The 22,288-nt window shown below is 45.8% G+C and overlaps 1 protein-coding gene across 2 annotated transcripts; it reads right to left on the bottom strand.

Moving 5' to 3' along the window:
• Positions 1-992: 992 nt before the first annotated feature.
• LOC142481768 (2-phosphoxylose phosphatase 1-like) lies at positions 993-16,349 on the bottom strand. Of its 2 annotated transcripts, XR_012796026.1 has the most exons (7): positions 16,265-16,349; positions 15,500-15,556; positions 11,752-11,922; positions 8,977-9,103; positions 7,675-7,814; positions 3,066-5,158; positions 995-1,677 (listed from the first exon to the last, which is right to left on the bottom strand). XR_012796026.1 is itself a non-coding variant. In XM_075582971.1 (6 exons), the coding sequence occupies exons 1-6, from the start codon at positions 16,287-16,289 to the stop codon at positions 4,227-4,229; spliced, it is 1,452 nt and encodes a 483-aa protein (XP_075439086.1). In that variant the 5' UTR covers positions 16,290-16,349; the 3' UTR covers positions 993-4,226. The 2 variants fall into 2 exon arrangements, 1 of the variants encoding a protein (XP_075439086.1); XM_075582971.1 differs by having other exon boundaries at positions 993-5,158.
• Between the last annotated feature and the right edge of the window lie 5,939 nt (positions 16,350-22,288).

Here is a 22,288-nt window from a genome sequence, read left to right on the forward strand (position 1 = left end):
CTGTCTTCTCTCCTCTCCTATAAAGATAAAATTAAATGTCTGCACATGCACACAGAGAATGTGCTTAGTAGCTGCACACACCAATGAGTGCATAGATCAGGGCAGGTGTGCTGAACTCCTGTTCTCAAGCCCGGCTCACCCCCAACAGGTCAGGGTGACAGGATATCCCTGCTTCAGCACAGGTGGCTCAATCTGTCCCTGCTTCAGCACAGGTGGCTCACTATGAGGCTCACTCAATGACTGAGCCTCTGATTGAGCCACCTGTGATGAAGCTGGGATCTCTAACCAAGGGGCGGCCAACTCCAGTCCTCAAGGGCCACCAACGGGTCAGGTTTTAATGATATCCTTGCTTCAGCACAGGTCGCTCAATCAGTGGACTAATAAATTCAATGATTGAATCGCAGTTCAAGCGCAGTCATCCGACTACTCACACAATGTGTAACCATTTTAGCCTGTAGTCCAGGACCAACGGCGACCCTCTGCTGTCCGTGGCAACTTTGCACTGCCCCAGTAACGTCAAGTGCCGCTCGTCCGTCCTTCCTTGCCGATGCCAGGCTTGGCTTCTCTTGAGCCTCTGATTGAGCCACCTGTGCTGAAGCAGGGATATCCTGAAACTCTGACCTGGTGGGGGGGGGAGGGGGGGCTTGAAGACTGGAGCGAGTTAAGAGACCCATGGAAGAAGCGCTTACTGTATATAGGTCTTAATATGATTACCATAGCAACTTTAACTGTATATACTGGATTATATAGTGTTACAGAAAATGAAACCTGTCAGAATCTGCATGATAGCTTCTTAATGAACGTTGCTGTGATTTTTGTATAAGGTTAGGAAATTCTTGCATGGGTAGATAAAAAAAATATATATATATATATATATATATATATATTTTATATATATATATAACAACACTAATTCCATTTAAGAAAGAGAAATACAATAGAATAGCCTTGAAATAAAATGTGACCAAATGTTCTTACAGGTCTTTTCCAAAATGCTTTGTTTATTGATAGAAAATAATGCAGCATTAAAAATAAATACAAATTAAAAAAATGTTGAAACACATTTTAAACCCCCCCACCAACCCCCCGGCAGTGTAAAAGTTGTTGCTTGCTATCCAAGTAAATTAAACAACACGAAAAAAGGCCACAAAACCACATTTTCAATTACTGACAGTCTATGGCAGGGGGGGCTCAACTTCAGTCCTCAAGCCCCTCAACAGGTCAGGTTTTCAGGATATCCCAGCAACAGCACAGGTGATTGAGCGACCTGTGCTGAAGCTGGGATATCTTGAAAACCTGACCTGTTTGGGAGGGTGTCTTGAGGACTGGAGTTGAACACCCCTGGTTTGTGGGAAAGAAAAGACCGTACACATGAAAAAGCTTTGTATATTATTATTTCAACACTGAAGAACGCCCACGAGTTAAGTCCAATCGAAGGTTTCACAAACGACAACAAATATTTCCTTCTCCCGGACGAATACAGCTTTAAACTACACGGAGAAGAAAATAAACCGGGTTTAGTCTTCCAAAGAGAAAGCCTGGCACGTCACATGGGAGAGAAGCAGCGGACACTGCGGCTTTGCAAATTCTTCCCAGCAGCACAATGGAGAAACTTTAGCTCTGCTGTGCAACGAGCGACAAGTACACAATCTGATGAGTTGTGCGTGAATTAGACATCTAGAAAGAGAAGTTTGTTTATTACCTATAAAGATGGTAGATATGTACAGTAGGCTGCAAAAACTGGAACGATGTTAAACCCATTTCATTTCCATGTCAAGCCAGAGGTTGTAAAACATCAATGTGAAGGAATAATTGGGGCAGCAGGTTGTGCAGAGTTCGAGCAGCCGTCGGACGAATAGGGGCTATTCCGCCTGTGGGGGGGTACTGTTTTATGCCAGGCTGGATCCTGCAATGCATCAATGTAAAAAGGCCGACCGTTTAAAGCAGCAGCCCATGCTAAACAACAAACCACCCGCAGGTTACATTAGCCTTCCATATTTTTTTTAAACTGTATTTCTATACAGTATTAAAATAATATATATCAAAATGTATGAATCACTTCACTCCAGGTCAGATAACGGAGTCCTGTGTTGCCCCAATGCATGCAAATTCATTCAAAAGTGTGTACACACACACAAATAATAATAATGGCATGTTCTTGTGTAGCGCTGTGAGTTGTACGCAGCACTTTACAGAGACATTTTGCAGGCACAGGTCCCTGCCCTGTAGAGCTTACAATCTATGTTTTTGGTGCCTGAGGCACAGGGTCCCCTGCTTGAAACTCAGTGCCAGTCAGTGTCTTTACTCGCCGAGCCGCTCCTTCTCCAAAGAATGCAAATATAATCAGTAAGGGCCGCTGCTAGAAAGGGTTTCTTTCTCTCCTTTAGAATAAACATCACATTGGGAGCAGGTAATTATCATCTAAACCCAGAGTGGCCAACTCCAGCCGTCAAGGGCCACCAGCAGCTCAGGTTTTCAGGATATTCTTGCTTCAGCACAGGTGGCTCAATCTGTCCCTGCTTCAGCACAGATGGCTCACTTTGAGGCTTAGTCTTTGATTGAGCCCCCTGTGCTGAAGCAGGGATATCCTGAAAACCTGACCTGCTGGTGGCCCTTGACGGACGGAGTTGGCCACCCCTGATCTTGCCTGTGTTACTAATTTATATATTTCATAGCATCATAACTTAATATACACTGAGCATGAGCAAAGACCTTAGGTACATTGAATGGATGAGACCTGGAATTCAGAATAATCACGCATAAGCAAAGTAAAGGTCCACTTTTTACATGGTTACTTATCACCATAACGCTGTAGTATTAAACCCCACCATCACACTTCCGACATCAAACGGTTTTGATCTCATTGAGACTGTACGAGGTGTGCGTGTGTGTATGTGTGCGAGGTGCCCTCTGGTGGACAACTGCATTGTGGCAGCCATGACGTAAAAACACATTGGTGTCACACAGCCTTGTCAAGTAATAGGGGATCAAGTAGCACCAATAATGACATCATTTATTACCAGATATTAAGCCACAGTCTGAAAGTTACTCGTTACTACACGTACCAACGTTGCTATCCAGTTAGGATGGACTCTTGTGACCCGATGGCCAGAAGTTAAACGTCAACGCTCAAAAATAGCAGAAGGAGGCACTGTTTAATGACAATTAAAAACATTAAAAAAATTCACTGTCAAATAATGTACAGTAAAAAGTCACTCCTGTTCAAGCAATGTCCAGATTACAGTAGCCCAGGTATTTGATGATATTCGCATTTTAAAAATATATATATATACATAAAACTGCTACAAAGCTGTGTGTTTGACTCCAACACAAGCTCGGGTATAATTACGCAAAGGAGGTTACAGTCATTATTTTGCTCTGTTTGATGCCAAACCTGAAACATAAGTCAACTGGGTGAAATCACCATTGTGAGCCCAGTATAAGTCTCTATCACCAGACAGCGCAGAATAAAACGGCCAGTGAGTATTTACACACAGTATTTTAGCCCGATTCCTGTTGGGTAACGATCCCTTAAGTCAGGGGTTTGGAAACTGGGCTGTGTGGTGCTTTCTAGCGGGGTGCAGGGGGGAGAGCTGCGCTTACCGAGGCCCCGCGCTCTTCCCCACAACAACATTTAAATTAAATGTCGGGGGAGCGCGCGAGGCCTCTACATGTGGCTTACCTTGTCTCAGGCAGCGGGGTTACATGACGTCGCGTTGCCATAGCAGCATGGGGTCACGTGACATAATGACGTCAGAGACCGGCGGAGAAAAGGTAAGGGGGGGCAGGCAGAGGGGGAAAAAAATTACAAATTTGTACACCCATCATTCTGACTGAGCCACCTGTGCTGAAGCAGGGATATCCTTAAAACCTGACCTGTTGGTGGCCCTTGAGGACTGGAGTTGGCCGCCCCTGACTTAAGGGTTTGTTCCAAAACTTTCTAATGGTCACAGCCTTAAGCAGCACTGGGTTTCCATAGAAGTATGAAACTGCATAGCAGTCGCTGTGAACATTTGGCAGCCTAGAGGTGCTTTGTGCTGTGAACACGCTATTATTATACAGACCGATTAGACATGGTGCAAAAACAGACGTTGCTTGGTGTTGGTTTGTATGAGTCGTGTTATTGAGCTTTACAGAATGTGCAGTATTCTCTACTGCACTAAATATGGCAGACACTGGGATGTTTTTGTTTTACCTAACATACCTCCGGTGCGCTATTCCCCTCTTTAAAATAACCTCTGATGACATGTGTCATAATAACTGGTGCCATTAACAGCCAAAAACATTTCCTTCTTTACAAAGCGGACAAACTTTGCAAAGGGGCACAGGGCCTGCTTAGAACGCCTTTCCTGCCCTCGGCAGAAAGAGGTCTGAAAGGTGACATCCTCCCCGTTATAAAGAACGCGCACGTACTGCTCTTTCTTCCCCTCGGGGTTATGCCACAGCTCGAAGACCAACCGAGCGGCAAATCGGGGGAACCTGGCTTCCGCCAGCCCCATGGAGCTGAGGACAGGTGAGAGGGTGACGTCGTGGGCGGAGTACAAAGCAAAGAGTTCTTCCTTCTTGCCTTCGGCGACACGCTGCATTCGGCTGACTGTCTGGTTTAGGAGGGGGTGAGTCGCCATTAACGCATACTTGAAATAAAGCTGCTTTTCGTGCCTTTCTTTTTCGTCCTCTATCTGATGCGACTTGATCACCTTAAAGTGCTCGGTGTCGATGCAGCCATTCTTGGTGCAGGGGAAGCTTACATTGTGGCAAAAGAGACACAGCAATGAGTCAATGGGGTTAGATGCTCTTAGCTGACGGGTGGGAACACCCACCACTTTTGCCATGTCTATGTAGGTCTTCTCCAGGTGGCTGTTCTTCACTCGGAGGTTATACTGGCGACGCTGCTCCTCCTCCAGGTATTGATTCCTTACAGGGCAGTCGCAGTGGCTGGAGCAGAATATAGTGCTCCACTGGTGTCGAATGCTTATCTTCTTCCAGTCAAAGTCCGGCAGAAAGCTGTAGAGCAGGGCCAGCCCGCTTTGCAAAGTCCGGCTCTTTCCAGTGGATTCAATATAGAGCTGCTTTGCGGTCCAGTCGTAGGGCAGCAGCCTGTGCTTCTTTAAGTAGATGTCCCGTAAAAGCTGCCCGTTTCGGAGATGTTGCACAACACCTGCAATAGATACACAAGATATTTAGGATTACTTGTTCCATGAGAAATGGCTCTACATATTTGCAAAATATTTGGGGGGGGGGGGGGGGTTGCCCGTGTGCCACACTTTAATCATCTCTTCCTACCGTGTGAGGTTTTTTGGGGGGGTGATCTTCACAACTTTTATTCACCTCAAACAAAAACGGTATGGAATGAGTTAATCACACAATTTCATCACACAATTTCTTCAAAAATACAGAAAAGTATGTATATATGTATGTGTGCATATATACATATATATATATTTATACATACACACATGAACCACTGATAAAATAAGTCAGTATCTAGGAGGCCGTGGTGTGTGTGTGGGGGGTGGGGGGTATCTGAATAGAACTCCCTAATCCAGGGGTGCTAAATTGCAGTTCTCACGATCCCCCAACAGATCAAGATTTAAGGATATCCCAGCTTCAGCACAGGTGGCTCAATCGAAGAAGCAGGGACTTTATTGAGCCACTTGTGCTGAAGCAGGGACTGAATGAGCCGCCTGTGGTGCAGGAGGGTCTGATTGAGCCACCTGTGATGCTGCAGGGACTGATTGAGCCCCCTGTGCTGAAGCAGGGATATCCTTAAAACCTGACCTGTTGGGGGGGTCTTAAGGACTGGAGTTGAGAAGTAAGCGGTCACAGTATTCCCGGGTATAGTAAATGACCAACTATACAGACCAGCCCTACTACAGACCATGACACTGCCCAAGTACTGTATATACATACTAACTGCCTGAAAAATAAATCGGCATCAATAAGGAAGCAGCTGGTCCAAAGATACAAACATTGCTACCACTATAGGGAACAGTGCAGCCCCCTGTCAGCACTAAAGTGGGTCTCTCAGACCACGTTCACTCAGCGTATACCAGCACACGCATAATGGCATTGCAGCTGCACAGCGGAACCCAGCGTGCGCTCGCCCAGGTAACGCCTTCTTGGCAGTGCTAATGGGTTTGGTGTCTTGAATAAAAGTGATGGTAAGAAACACACAATTTATACAAACCACTATCCTGCCATTACAGGTACAGTCTCCACACATTACTCTCATGTTCAGCATCCTTCGCATGTCTCCGGCAGCGCTACAGAGCTGTCTGACATGTGCAAATGCACCACGAGTGGCATGTTTATTTGCTGTACACTGTACAAGGGAGGGTTTTTGTCACTTTTTTTTACCCACCATAACTTTGTTAATGTCTGGTTATACCCACGTACCAGCTTCACGTTGCAGAGCCAGGAACCAACCTCACACGGGTGTCAAAATAGCCGCCTGTGAATAGGTTACTGGCTCTGCACTTCTTAAACCTGAAAAGCTGTGTAATATGGCAGGCATAAGCTTATAGGGGTTCCATGTTAAAATGGATAAGAAGTAAAGACTGACACACTGTGCTCATTTGCATGTCATTACCCAGAATCCCTGGCGGCAGCGTAAGCCCGGTATGCTAAGAGATAATGGCGAAAGACAGGGTCGCAGACATGTCTGAGACGTGCAAATGCACCCACCATTGGTATTTGTATTTACTTTTATATTCAACAAACCCATCTCCCACGCTGTACCAGCAGACTGCTAATTTGACAAGAGACACATATGCTAAATACCGTCATATTACTACAAAGCCCCCGATTCTGTGATTTGTGTGATCTCGGACAAGACGCTTTCTTTTCAGGCGCCTCAGCTCAATCACAGGAAAAACTATGTGGACATATTACTACCTTCCGTCCATTTCTTTGGTAACTACATTACAGACCAGAAAACATGAAATTAGCGCCCGAATATCACCTCCGAGGGGACCATATCACAACAACGATCCCCTCCCCGGGCCTTGCAGCAAGGAGATGGTTCATATACTGTAAATGTAACGACGCTGCTAGTTTGATGTTTGGAGCCCAGAATGAGATTAGTGCTTAGTGTTCCTATGTGCAATAAACAAGTTGGGCACTTAATTGTGTCTGTAACCATGTTCCGGACAGTTCTGGAATGCTTTACCTGGCCGTCGCAGACACACCGAGAATACACAGATTATTGGAACCAAATTGGAATAACGACAGTTACATGATTAATAGGATAACAGGGCACCGGGCATTCAATAAGATAAGTAAATACTTTTAAATCATTTTACAACAAAATCATTTTACAAGCAAGGTTGCATGTCAACCGTGCCCGCTCTGCCTCAATGTCAATGATTGTCAAATGACTAACTAGTACGGGACAGTACTATAGAGAATTATGGTGCAGATGAGAAAGAGATGAGGGCAATAAACCCTATTCCGAAATTCCAGGTTAAAATGTTTACAAACATAACTAGGGGAACTTTAATTAGAAAATATTTACAGCTGTCTGATTTGTTTGAATCAATTTGGCCCTAAGTAGGCCTGGATATGTGTGGAATTGTATGTGCTGATTTTGTCTATTGCAATGTCTGTCTCACTGCCGGGAGGGGACAGTACACCCCACAGAAGGTACATTGGTAAAAACAGAATATACTATCTCACCTGTCTGGGTTAGTTCTCCCATCTCACACAGGGAATGGCTGGGGAAACGAGGCAGGCTACTCAAGGCGCTATCCATGTGTGCTTCCGAGCCTTTTGACATATGGCTAATAAAATCTGCCAGCAGGGGATGAGATGGCTTCCTGAGGTGAAGATAGATGGGAACAGATTACAGAAAAAAACAGGATACAAAATAGATGCACGCGAGATGGTGAGCCTGGAGTTACAGAACGTCCTGAATGGCGCTTTACAATGGCTGACAAATGCAGCGTTGTGCTTATAGGGCTATCTGAGCAGTACACTGGCAGGTGAAAAAAATACAACACAATATAATGGGCCATATTTACCAAGCAGTCTTGTGTACTGGAAGATACCTGATGGAACACTGAAGTGAATGTACGGTGTCTTAAAGCGGCACTCCAACCTACTAAACCCTCATTTGTTTTTAAAGGGGGTCCCCAGAGCTGACCCATTCTATTTTCAGCTCCATGGCGCTCTAGTTCCCGAGATACTTGCTGGAAAAGGTACCGGCGGTACTTCCGGGGCTTTAAATCTGCGTCTTGTTGGCCAACAGGAAGCCGCGATGGATAACACTGCAGTTTTCTATTGGCCAGGGTGACGCAGGAGATTTAAACCGCCATTCTGTTTCGGCTGGACGGGACTGAAACGCCGGTACCTTTACCGGTCAGTATTTCAGGGTGTCGCCCAGTTTCCTATCCTGTAAAAAAAGAATAATAAGAGAAGAGCCAGTATGTCTGGTGGAAAATACGAAGGTAAACCTTATTTATTTGGTAACTATAGTACCGTGGTTCTCAAACCTCTCCTTTGGGCCCTGAGCCAGACCATGTTTCTGAGGTCAACACCCAAAATTATATTCATGCGCATAGTAACCCCTTCAGTGCCATAGAGACGTTATGCTGCCCTTCTTCAGGGTCTGATCATTTTCTAGGGAGCGTTTGCAGTCAGCGCTCCGACTGTGAACAAAACGGAAGAGAAGGACCTCCCCGAGAGGTTTGAGAACCAACAGATCAGGTTTTAAGGATATCCCGGCTTCAGCACTGGTGGCTCAATCAGTGGCTCAGTCGAAGAGGAGTTGGCCACCCCTGCACTAGTGCATTACTTTGAACTATACTTTTTACCGCCATTTCATGTGGGCACGTGATATTACTTATTTATATCTGTTTTCTTTCTGCACTTTTTACTTAAAAAAAATAAATAAATGAACAGATTTACGCAACCAGTTTAAGAAAAGAGTTAGAGAAACAAAGGGATAACATGAGAACTGAAGTCTTCTGTACAATTTACCGGCCTGGTTCCAGGACACAGTCAATGTCAGGCTTCTTGGTTTTGGGGATAGCATACAATGGATACCGGTCTCCATGACGGATCATCACGTGGACAGACAGCAGCTTCAAGTTGTGAGGTGCATGACCTGGTGGCAGGAGACAAATAATAGAAGTGGATAAGTGAACCGTGTGCCGACCAAACATACGTGTGTATGGGGCTCTCACAACCAGCGTTATCACCCTGTCTAGATGTGACTGCTCTCTGGTTATTAGTACTGTACACTGCACCTGTTTCTACAGCTTCTGTTTCTTGTATTCTGGGATCCCCACTCAAATTGAACAGGTAATCTTGGACTATAACATATGAACACTAATTGAAATACAGATGTAGAAGGCGCGATTACTCGTTAAGGAGAATTATAGGGTAAACTGTTTGACATTCCGGGCGTTATTGAAATCCCTGCTCTCTGATTGGTCAAAATTCCGGGCATTATTCATTTCATAATGGCCCAGAATTGTTGGCTTCGCCTCGGGCCTTCAACTCTTCCAGCCAGGGCATTATTGGCCAGTAATGTCCTGTTCTTCTGGGATTATTATTACTTAAATAACGTGTTGAATAACGTATGTGTTATTCAACAAGTTATTTCTCCTTAATGGGGGTAATGACGTCTTCTACATCTGTGCTGTTAATACGTTGTATTGTGTTAATACTGGCGCGTTGTTTAACTGAAGCGGTAACATCTGTATGCACACAGACCGTCCAAGAGTTTATTTAACCTTTTCTATAACATGAGTTTCCTTTAGTATAATCCCTTGTACAGGCTTAGATGATAAAACTAATTTCAGCATTAGCAAATTGATAGATGTTATTATATTTGTATGTTATGTGACCTTGTTTCACCTCCCACTGTACCACACTGCAATGGCATCTTACATATAAAAAAAAGTGTGTATGTGTAGAGCACGCGCTTTTTAAGTGAAACTTCTTTGTCTTTTGTCACTGTTTTGTCACAGAAATTGTATTTGTGATGGTGATGTTTTTGATTAAAATCAAAACACAATTCCAGTGACAAAACGCAAAGAAGTTTGACTTAGAATGCGCGTGCTCTGCATACAACCCCTGTTTTAGCTATTTGCACTTCTATACTTATACTAACTGTGAATTCCTTGTGTGTGAGTGAGTGCGTGAGATTGTGAAGAGGTTGGGGGGGGGGGGGGGTGGCCTGTGGGGGTGGAGGGGTTACCTAGGTGGATGGGTAACTGACTGACTGACCTGGGTGAGTGACTGACCTGGGTGAGTGACTGACCTGGGTGAGTGACTGACTGGGTGGGTGGGTGAGTGACTGGGTGGATGGGTGACCTTGACTGGATGACCGACTGGGTGGGTAGGTGACTGGGTGGGTGGGTGACTGCCTTGACCTACTGGGTGGGTGACTGCCTTGACTGACTGGGTAGGTGACTGACTGGGTGGGTGACTGACTGGGTGGGTGACTGCAGTCACTACCGGGGTTGGTGACTGACCCACCTGTGCAGCAGAGAGTTCAGTGTGGGTCAGGCAGCTGATCACTTCTGCGGTCCTGCGCATGCGTGCGTCACCGGGCAGGCCTGCGCACACAGCACCGGAGGGCCTGCGCATACGTGCAGTACTGGGCGGGCCTGCGCACACACGCCTTCGGGGTCTGCACGCGGCGCTGGCCGGGGCGTTACTGCACATGCAAAAATCAATACGAGCTTCTGCGCATGCGCGGAGCGGCATGCCCGCCACAGTTTTTACAACCTCCTCTGCGCATGCGCTGCCTACAATGTGTGTGTGTTTCCCCTCCCTCACCTCCCTCGACATCGCTAGTGGCCTCTTCTGCCAGCAGTGACGTCACTTCCGTCATGGATCTTTGTTACAACACAAGGGATTTTTCCTATCAAAACTCTGCAGGTGCCAGCAAAGAAGTTTCACTTCAAAACGAAGGCACAATTTCTGGTAATTCATAAAGGTATGATAATGTCATGAAGAGATTATAACTGCATATAACAATTCCGAGACATCCGTTATTCAAATTTGCACATTTGTATTTCATTTGAACATACATGTGGGGTAGCATGCCCAGAGACACGTATGTAATCTATCCTATGGTTGCTGGAGCTGTATGTTAGAAGTACCTCCAGCAGTAACATGACGACTAATCACGATTCCCAAACTTTTATTACATTGTGCACCCCCTGCTAGAAAATATTTGTTTCAGAACCCCTAATTATTCAATCTTATTGCCGACTCGTCAGACTATGAACTGTGTGACCGATCCCGGGCAGTATAGTGTCCTGAGCTCATGGAGGGAACACACGCTTAATAAGGCCCCATAATACACCTCAGTGTGTGCAGACACCATGGGTGGTATAGCTGTCAATAACCGAGGGCGCTTCCAAAGTCACGCCCCACAATGCTTTACCTAAGCTAAGGTTCAATTTAGGGCCTTACGCCTTGTACGTGCAGAATCTCCCCACGTACTGTAGGGTGATGTTTACCCTCTGTCCCCGTGCCCCCAAATCTAGATAAATGTTCTGGTTTTCATGCGCGATCAGCACTTGCCGGCCACGAAGGCGCGATGGATGCTTGCCGTTTGTGCGGTCGGTTCTCGCGGTTTGCATACGTGTGAAATTTGGCCCAGGAAAAATATGGCCACGCTACCCACACAGGCTCAGACACCCACTATACCGCCGGGACCTGCCATTGCATATTTCTTTAGACAAACCCCCTGGTGGGAATCGCTATTTGTATGCGGACATCCAGGAGATACAATACCTTCCATGCTTCTCTCTCTTATTCCAGGAGTATTGCAGTACAGATTCGCTTCATGGAGGGGATCTAGTGGCGGCAGCTCTGTCAAAGGATCAGGCATTATTCTCTTCCGATTTTTACCGCTGAGACCATCGTCTCGACCTGGGGCGCCTGGGATCAGGCGCACCGGAAATTCTACGTTACAAAGAACAATTAAAAAGCGCATCAAAAGTTAATACGACTTTAGAACAAGAAAACATAGAAGAACAATTGATGCGTGTTGGGTGATGTATTTGCTATTCATTCATCTGTGATACTTGCACATATCTAGAAACAATCATATATATATATATTTCAAGGAGTGCCACTGCTTCCTTTTGATGTGCATATACAGTATATATATTGTTTTTCAATTACACAGCACCAACTATGCACACAGAAACAGTATACAAGACAATGCAGGAAATATGCTAAAAAACTGGGAAAAGTGCATGGAGACTGTGATGGCAGATACAATAGATTTGTTCAAAAAAAGGTTGGACATCTTTTTAGATGGGAAAGGTATACAGGGATATACCAAATAAGTATACATGGGAAGGATGTTGATCCAGGGATTAATCTGATTGCCAATTCTTGGAGTCAGGAAGGAATTAATTTTTCCCCTTAATGGGGTTTTTTGTTTGCCTTCCTCTGGATCAATAAGTAAGTATAGATATAGGATAAAGTATCTGTTGTCTAAATTTAGCATAGGTTGAACTTGATGGACGTGCGTCTTTTTTCAACCTCAACTACTATGTAACTATGTAACTATGTAATGCAATCATTAGGAGAAAGGACTGCCCGTCTCAGAGAGCTTACTGTCTAAGGCAGGGGTGAGCAAACTGGGGGGTGCAATACTTTTTTTGGGGGGGGGGAGGCGCAGCGGTTCCAGAGGCCCCGCGCTAAGAGTGCAAGACCTCTGTAAACTTACTTACCCGGCTTCAGTCACACGTCTCCATGGCAACGCAGCGTCAAATGACGCCCATTGCCATGGACACGTAACGTGAAATGATGCCGCGAGTCACGTGACGTGACCCCGCAGCATCATTTGACGCCACATTAGAGGTGAGGAGGGCACGACCCAGGAGGAGAGCAGGCAGGGGGTGGAGGGGGGGGGGCGCAGCACAGGAAGTTGCGCACCCTTGGTCTAAGGGCTGTTATATACAGGATGCGGCCGTGTGGCCGCGCGTTCCTATGCGAACGCGCGTGCACGTGCCGCATGCTTTTCCTGTATATAGTGCCGGGAGCTGCAGGTAATGTGTATATGTGTGTGTTTGAAATTAAGTCTTATGTAAGATTTTTTTAAATAAAAAGACCTATGCTTCCGAGCGCTTGCGGAAGCGTAGGCGAGACCCTACTAGAGCCGCTCTAATTGCGGCTGTAGGGGCTCAGTGCTGAGCGGAACCTCGCCTCCGCCAGCAAACAACAACCATGGACGAGGCCTAACTGGGAAATGTGTCACCTATTGAATCAGACCTAAGTATCCTTTGCTGTGACTCTTGGAAGGATAGGAGGTTATGGGGTGAAGTTTAAAAGAGCAGTTTTCCTACTGCCTCTCTTTTTCTTTCTTTTACATGGCTGGGAAGCAGGGGGTCTCTGGAGATGACCTGCATTCATTTCCGAGATACATACAGGAAAGGTAGCGGCCCCTCCAGGGGAAAAAATGTTGGTTTAAATCTCCCACATTACACAGGCCAAAAAGGAATCTGTAACCTCATCCATCCTAGCTTCCTATTGGCCAGCGTCATGCAGGGATTTAAATACCAGGAAGTAACCAGGTGCACCTTTCCCGGCACGTACCTCCGGAGACAGGGGGCACCTTGCCTGGCACGTATCTCCGGAGACAGGGGGCACCTTGCCTGGCACGTATCTCCGGAGACAGGGGGCACCTTGCCCGGCACGTATCTCCGGAGACAGGGGGCACCTTGCCTGGCACGCCCCGTGCGGCTTCCTATTGGCCCACGTGACGCAGAGCTTTAAAGAGCAGAGAGATATCGGCACCCCCTAAAGAGGTAAGTATCGCTGGAAGCAGGGGATCCCCAAAGCTGAAAGGAATGGGGTTCAGCTCCGGAGACCCCCTGCTTTAACCCTGGGCAAAATAAATAATATAAATGTTAAAATAAAAGCGCTTGGATTGCCTCTTGAATGACCCAGACGATCACATGCAAAGTCACATAAATGGTCTCATTTTGACACGCCAAAAGTTTGCATCGATTAATGTCCGGAAAACTTTATACAAATTTAGCACAAGAAACAACACAAATTTTTACTACTTCAACATCACACATATTTTGGGAACTGGGGCATGTAACAGAATTTAGTGCAAAAATCTGTTTCTTCCTCTCTAGCTGCGGTATTTACCCAGGTTATCGTCTCCTGAACGAACATCAGATTTTAAAAATAGAAACAGCGTTGGACAGGGCAAGAAGTTAGAAAATATAAAGCAAAAAAAAAGAAGAAGCTGATCAGCGCAGACGCTGCGTATAGGCGCAAAGTATCTGTTTGCTTAGCCAGTAACAGGGTAAATGGAGTTAGTCGTTTTAATTCTGCAAACCTGCCTAGCATGTTAGCAGTGACAAGATTTGCAAATGTAGGTCAGTTTCAGTTAAAAGAACCCAGGGGCAGACTTATCACTATTATTTATTACTGCCCTTTAATGCTTTGACAAAACTGGCAACACAACATAGGGTAAGATAGGCAAGGGGCATGGCGCTGAAAATGCCCCCGCTGGCGGTCTCAGAAAGACCCATTGACTTGTGTCGCAAAGTGTCATTAATAACATCCCGACGTACGTTTCGCACAAGCTAGAGCTTCGCTTGGAGGCAAAAAAAAAAAAACAATGACACCTTCCGACACACGTCGATGGGTCAGATCTGAGACCGCCAGTGCGGGGATTTTCAGAGTTCCTAACTGCAAGAGGGTTTCTGAGTTAGCAAGTTAGATTGTAAGCTCTTCAGAGCAGGGACTCCTCTTCCTAAATGTTAATTTTTAAATCTGAAGCACTTATTCCCATGATCTGTTATTTGTATTATTTATTTATATGATTGTCACGTGTATTACTACTGTGAAGCGCTGTGTACATTAATGGCACTATATAAATAAAGACTGTACATTGTCATTTTTTAATGTTAAGTTATATATTATGTGGTGTGCAGTCAAGTGAATATCTTTGAGAGACCGTATACTCTACAGCCCTTCTCTGAATATATTTGACCGTTTGCACCACAATAGGATTCCCATATTGAGATTTATTAAATTGATCAACTTCTCCCTTTCTTCTTTGACACGTTCATGGGTCCCAGGATCACAAGGGAACCTTTTCCAAAATAAAATAGATTTCTAAAAAAATACCAATTGCTGGTTTTATTCCACAAGGATTCTAATAATATGAAATTAAATCTCATTTTCCATGTGAACACTATAATTCCTGCACCCTCAGACCCTGTCTGCCTTAGATTGCTACATGAATACCAGGGAGTGTCTTGTGGTGCAGAGGAGCTTGGACGCAAAAGAACCAGACTGATCGGTTTGCTTTAATGACTATAATTAAAGAAACATACAGTACATATGCTTTTATGATCGAGCTATGGAAATAGGGTAGTGTTTCAGGCTGTCGAGTACAGTTTAGTTCAGAAATAAACGGAACTTATTACAGTGCAGCTGCAGTAAGTTCCCTGCTGCAAATAGCAATGAGAGACAGAGCATGCTGTGTCAGACTGGGGGTGGGCTTTACCTGGAAACGCATGTACCTCTGTCTTAAGCTGCATACTTACAGGCAACCATCTGGAAACTGTCAAAAAGCAAGAACACATGTGTAAGTAAGCAATAAAACTAGCTCTACATGGTAACAGTGAGGCTCTAATACGCTCAAATACCAAAGATAAAGGCTCAGAGAAACATGTACACATATACAGTGCTGTATATATACTTTTTCCAGACACAATGAGTCCCTGCCCCACGGAGATTACAATGTAATTTTGTTTTTTGGTGCCTGAGGCACAGAGAGATAAAGGGACTCGCCCAAGGAGCTGACACCGGGAATTGAACCAGGTTTCCCTGCTTCAAACGCAGTGTTATTGTTTTCAGAGTCTGTGCCTTTACTCACTGAGCCACTTCTACAGTGTTTATTAAAAAAAACAAACAAACAAAATATATATATATACACACACACACACACACATCATCCACACACAATCTCAATGTCAAATCGCAATGTACAAAAACATTTTAATAAGCATATATATATATCAATTAACTTCTTCACTGCCAAGAAATACGCCTTACACAATGTCCCCCTCTCTTGTATTAAAGCAAATGGAAGAAAAGTCCTCCTTCACCCAGAAAATGCCGTTTTTGTTAAATGTTAAAGTCAAATGTTTATGGAACTAACCTGCTTTTTCTAGGAGAGGAAGGAGTTGTTTCTAGAACAGATTCATGCTACTTCAAACCCAAACATAACTGGAACCATTACACAGAAACCGATGCATTGAAAGTTTACCTAATATTAGGAGGATTGGGACCATGCTTTCCGATGCAGAACGGTGCCCGTCCAGATGCTGCTCACTATGGAAATGGCAATGCTTTCTCCCAACACACTGCCGTTTTAAATGGTATATTTTTATTCTTTGGCACAGCGCCTCGTAAAGACTTGGGTTCCTGAGACAGAACTCTCTTTCACAGATCTGCATACCTAACAGCTGATTCAGTTCCTTTTTCAGGGAACTAGACACACATGGACCACAGCAAGAAAGACCGCCTTGTTCTCTTGGGACCCAACGTTAACTTAAACATTTGCCAGCGTTTTGTTCCATACCGTCTTTGTGCTAAAAGAGGAACTATTTTTAACCTCTTCAACTGGAAGGGCCTTCCTGTGGCTTGATTGGTATTTTCTCTCTAATGGAGCACTTCTGGCTTCTTAACCCGTCTTAATTGCACTGTATCTCACACGTCGCACTGCTGAATGTTAGCACCTATAACACAGCAGACAGGTCCTGCATCCCAGGCTATTGACTGTATCATTGTTTGGTTTCTCCCTTTATCCATATAGTGGCCGCAATTCAAAGGACACAGTATAAGATCGGTCTAGTCACTGCCACTCACCATCGCCGACAGCCGTTTCGCTGCCAAGGTAAGCCCCTAACCTTACCCTTTGGTTGGGAGGGGGGGGGGGGAAACCCCGAATATTAACCCCTAATACCAACGCTAACCCCTACCCTAAAAACCTTAACCTCTTACCCTAATTCCCTACCCTAAAAACTTACATCCCTTACCTTAAAACCCCCTATCCTTAACCCCCTACCCTAACTTCAAAAAACCCTTAAGTTAACTTAGCTTATTGACACACCGGCCGGAGGGAGAGTTTGCAGTGACCAGAGTGAAGGAAAGTGAAATGACAGTGCTGGCAAGAGGATTGAGAGGCAGGTAACAGGACAGCTAATAGACCTATACAATGAAAGGAACCACACAAGTAGAAAAACATAAGAAGCAAATAGAAAACCCAACCACTCTACATAAAGTATATATCTTCATACAGTACATAGCAAGAAGACTTTGTCTTTGTTGGGGCCGCCCCTTCCGTATATATATATATATATATATATATATATATATATATATATATATATATATATATATATATATATATTGTGGTGCATTCGCTGTCCTCTAGGCGCTGAATGGAGCAGTTATTGGACTTTTTCACCACAGAGAGTTAAGATAATCCACTCTGGCATGACTGCTCACCTGCTGGCTGATTAATCAGGGAGTGCCTTAAGAGTATGGAAGCAGCAAGGCATTGAGAGACAGTTTTTCCCCAGAGAAGGGGGAGAGACAGAGGAGCTCCCCAGCTACCAGAAGCTGGCTAAAGAAGTCTGAGAGACACTGCTGAGAGAGCTGTGCTGAAGCAGTGACGGCTGGTTACAGAGGAACACAGAAGTTTCCCTGAGCTCCCACGGGGTGGAATCCCAAAGAGAAGAAGTAAGGACGATAGACTGTGCTGAAGCAGGGACATCACCAGATGGACTAAGATAAGCACAACCCCTTCAATTGTTTACAAAGACTGCTGTTACCTTATTGCTTATGCTAGGGCATGTTTTGGGCTGACAACTGGCTTAGCTGGCAGCCGGGTTAGTAAGGGTTGGAGCTGAGAAGTCAGTTAGCTTTCCTAATGGAAATAGGATTTGATTTTATTATTTGGTTTTTCTTAAAAGGACGGTGGGCCTATTCATATTATTTATCCCTGTAAATAAACCCCAAGTATAAAGACATACAGCGTTTCCTGCCTCATTTGGGATAAAAGAGACTGCGATGTGGTGTCGGCATCACAATATATACATACATACATATACATATATATATACATATACATACATAACAAGAAGACAGCGCGACTCCCATAGCATAATACTGCAAATAAATTTTAATAGTTGCCCAATGCTCAGATTACGGCCACTCACAATTTAAAAATAATAACAAGCACACGCCCGCGACTGCTATCGCGAGACTTTGACCAGGAAGTGGCACACGCCTGCGACTTCTAACGCGACACTTTGACCAGGAAGTGAACTAGTGTGGACGCACGCTCTTGGCTCCCGGTCTGTGGCAGAGGTCTGACGGTATTCATACACGTGGACCTGGTGTATGCAACGGAGGAACGGGTGATGTCTCCACCTTAGTGAGATCCTTGCTTGTTATTATTTTTAAATTGTGAGTGGCCGTAATCTGAGCATTGGGCAACTATTAAAATGTATTTGCAGTATTATGCTATGCGAGCCGCTCTGTCTTCTTGTTTTGTATGTATATATATATATATATATATATGTATATGTATGTATGTATATATTGGAGCCGCGCTGTCGTCTTGTTTTGTAGTGTGAAGGAGAAAGTGGTTATTTCAGAAGACTGGCAGTGGCGTCCCTACAGCACTGGTTCCGGCTCCATCTACTATTGGAATCGTTTGTGGGGCACTCTTTTCCTTTTTTGTGTTCCCCGGTCTGTTTGTCATTGTTTGTTTGTGGTTCTATTCTGTGTAGTTTGTATTTTAAAGGCCACACGGGCAAAATTGTTATTAATCATATTTATTTCCAATCTGATATCCACATACCCAAGTGAGCGCAGCAGAATATTTTTTTCTTTTAATATATACATACATATATATATATATATATATATCTATATCTATATATATACAGTATATCTTAAACTGTTAATGAAATGTCTTTGAATATGATGTATAACCTCTGTTCATTTAATGTACCCATGTATTATTATAACTCTGTGCCCAGGACATACTTGAAAACGAGAATTAACTTTCAATGTATTACTTCCTGGTAAGATTATATATATATATATATATATATATATTTATATATATATATATATTGTGATGCCATCACTGCCCTCTAAGGGCTAGAATGGGGCAGTTGTGGGACTTTACAGCTCTCATAGAGTTAATCCTCTTGGAAAGGTCTGTTCAGCTGTGCGTTAATGAGCTAATTAGCCTAGCCTGTATAGCCAGGAAGTGATACAGAGATTCCCCCCGCTCCCCCCATGCTGCCAGACACACTGTTGAGAGTTATACAGAGAGGGTGAGAGACGCTGCTGCTATACTGATCTGGGAAGGCACACACAGACAGCCCTGTGAGAGACTGAAAGGGGACCTGCTGCAGGTACACTGGGTAAAGTGGCGAAAGAGTTTAGTTCTCCCACGATTAGTTAGGGACTAAGCAGGATATAGTCAGTACTCCTGGAAGGAGTTAGGTCTTTTGTTTCTGTTTTGTGTTATGAGTTAACCCTGTACCTGCTTTGTACCCTGTAAATAAACCCCTGCTTAGAAAGTACAGTGTTTCCTGTCTTTGATCTGGACAAAAGATCCGACGCTGGGACTGAGACGTCACAATTGGTGGAGTTTAATGCGGGCAGTTCCAGCATCGGATCTTTTGTCCAGATCAAAGGCAGGAAACACTGTACTTTCTAAGCAGGGGTTTATTTACAGGGTACAAAGCAGGTACAGGGTTAACTCATAACACAAAACAGAAAAAAACAACATTGTTGCGGCAGTGGCAGCGCGAGGGCTGGCATGGTCAGTGGCGAGAGCGGCGGCATAGTGCAGAGAGGGCAGGCGGAGGTAGTGAGAGGACGGGCGGAGGCAGTGAGAGGGCGGGTGGAGGCAGTGAGAGGGCTGGCATGGTCAGAGGCGAGAGCGCCGGCATAGTGCTGAGAGGGCAGGCAGAGGCAGTGAGAGGACGGGCGGAGGCAGTGAGAGGACGGGCGGAGGCAGGGAGAGGGCGGGCGGAGGCAGTGAGGGCGGAGGCAGTGAGAGGGCGGGCGGAGGCAGTGAGAGGGCGGGCGGAGGCAGTGAGAGGGCGGGCGAAGGCAGTGAGAGGGCGGGCGGAGGCAGTGAGAGGACGGGCGGAGGCAGGGAGAGGGCGGGCGGAGGCAGTGAGGGCGGGCGGAGGCAGTGAGAGGGCGGGCGGAGGCAGTGAGAGGGCGGGCGGAGGCAGGGAGAGGGCGGGCGGAGGCAGGGAGAGGGCGGGCGGAGGCAGTGAGAGGACGGGCGGAGGCAGTGAGAGGACGGGCGGAGGCAGGGAGAGGGCGGGCGGAGGCAGTGAGGGCGGGCGGAGGCAGTGAGAGGGCGGGCGGAGGCAGTGAGAGGGCGGGCGAAGGCAGTGAGAGGGCGGGCGGAGGCAGTTAGAGGACGGGCGGAGGCAGGGAGAGGGCGGGCGGAGGCAGTGAGAGGGCGGGCGGAGGCAGTGAGAGGGCTGGCCCGGACGGTGGCTGGGCAGAGCAAGGAGGGCTGGTGGTTTAGTGTGTTGGATCTGAGGTCCGGGTACTACCAAGTGCCGATAAACTCCGAAGATCAGGAGAAAACAGCTTTCGTTTGCCCGTTAGGATTTTACCAATTCACGCGTATGCCCCAAGAGATATGCAGTGCCCCAGCCACTTTTCAGCATCTAATGGAAAAGACGATTGGAGATATGAATCCCAGAGAGTGCTTAGTGTATCTGGACGATATTATAGTGTTCGGGAAGACGCTGGAGGAGCATGAAGAAAGGCTGATAAAAGTGCTGGATTGACTCAGCGTCGAAGGACTCAAGCTGTCAATGGATAAGTGTCGGTTTTTCCGCACCTCGGTGACCTATGTGGGTCATATTGTCTCTGCAGAAGGAATATCTACGGACCCTGGGAAGATAGAGGCAGTAGGGAACTGGCCGCGACCCAATAACGTCATGGAATTACGCTCCTTCCTGGGGTTTTGCGGGTACTACCGAAGGTTTGTGGAAGGCTACTCACGCAAAGTGAAGATTCTTAACAACCTTCTCAAAATCTACCCTAAGGATACGGGTCGGAAAGCCGCTTCCGCTCAAGCACCCTTTGGGGACAAGTGGACTCCTGCGTGCGAACAGGCGTTTCTGGGGTTGAAGACAAATTTAACACAGGTTCCGGTGTTGGCCTATGCAGATTCTGATTTGCCGTATATTCTACATGTTGATGCCAGCTTTAACGGTTTAGGAGCTGTGCTGCACCAGAAGTATGATACCGGACTTAGACCCGTGGCCTATGTCAGTCGAAGTTTAACGCCCAGCGAACAGAACTATTCTGTACACAAACTGGAGTTTCTAGCTCTTAAATGGGCTGTTGTGGACAAGCTGCGTGACTACTTGTATGGAGTCACATTTGAAGTTAGAACTGATAACAACCCGTTGACATACATCAATACATCTGCTAAGTTGGATGCGACAGGCCACCGCTGGCTAGCAGCGCTTCAAAATGATCAGTTCACACTTAAGTACAAACCTGGCCCTATGAACATTGGCGCTGACGCCCTATCTCGACGACCGGGACTAAATCCTACTCCTGATGAGGGTGTTTGGGAAGAGATTCCGGGACCAGGAGTACGGGCCTTGTGCTCCCTAGCAGCGGTGGTGCAAGACAGATTGGCCTTCTCGGAATTGAGGATAGTGGATTCTTTAGGGTGTCACGCAAAGGCTATCCCAGGAGCGTACCGTTATCCGGACGGCATGAACATCACCCCAGATAAAATTATTGCCTGGAAGGATCTGGTACAATATCAAATTCACGACCCAGTGGCCAGAATAGTTCGTCAAGCTCTTCAACAAGAAAATCCTTTGGTGATTAAACGGGCCCCTAAAGAAATGGTAGCCCTGTTAATGAAAGAAATGAACAAGTTCGAGCTGGATAACTGTCTATTGTATAGGGTAGTGCCGTATCACAACCATCCAGATAGACGACAGTTGTTCCTACCCAAGATCCTGCAACCTATGGTTCTCCGAGCATTACATGATGACCACGGTCATCTTGGTGTTGACAAAACATTCGGGTTACTTCGTGACCGCTTCTTTTGGTCCAAAATGAGAGTCTGTGGAGCTACACTGTAGGCGGTGTACCCGCTGTATACAACGAAAGACGCTACCCACCCGGGCTGCACCCATGGCCCATCTGAAGAGCTTAGGACCCATGGACCTGGTGTGTATGGACTTTCTTTGCATTGAACCTGACACTC

The sequence above is a fragment of the Ascaphus truei genome, unplaced genomic scaffold, assembly GCF_040206685.1.
Source record: "Ascaphus truei isolate aAscTru1 unplaced genomic scaffold, aAscTru1.hap1 HAP1_SCAFFOLD_2816, whole genome shotgun sequence".
Lineage (NCBI taxonomy): Eukaryota > Metazoa > Chordata > Amphibia > Anura > Ascaphidae > Ascaphus > Ascaphus truei.

Coding starts and splice junctions, on each gene's coding strand:
- LOC142481768 (XM_075582971.1), bottom strand. CDS start 16,289: ATGGTCCCAATCCTCCTAATATTAG. Junction 11,923..15,499: donor AGAGGTACATGCGTTTCCAG/GTAAAGCCCACC, acceptor TTTGTAACGTAG/AATTTCCGGTGCGCCTGATC. Junction 9,104..11,751: donor AAGAGAGAGAAGCATGGAAG/GTATTGTATCTC, acceptor TCCTGCCACCAG/GTCATGCACCTCACAACTTG.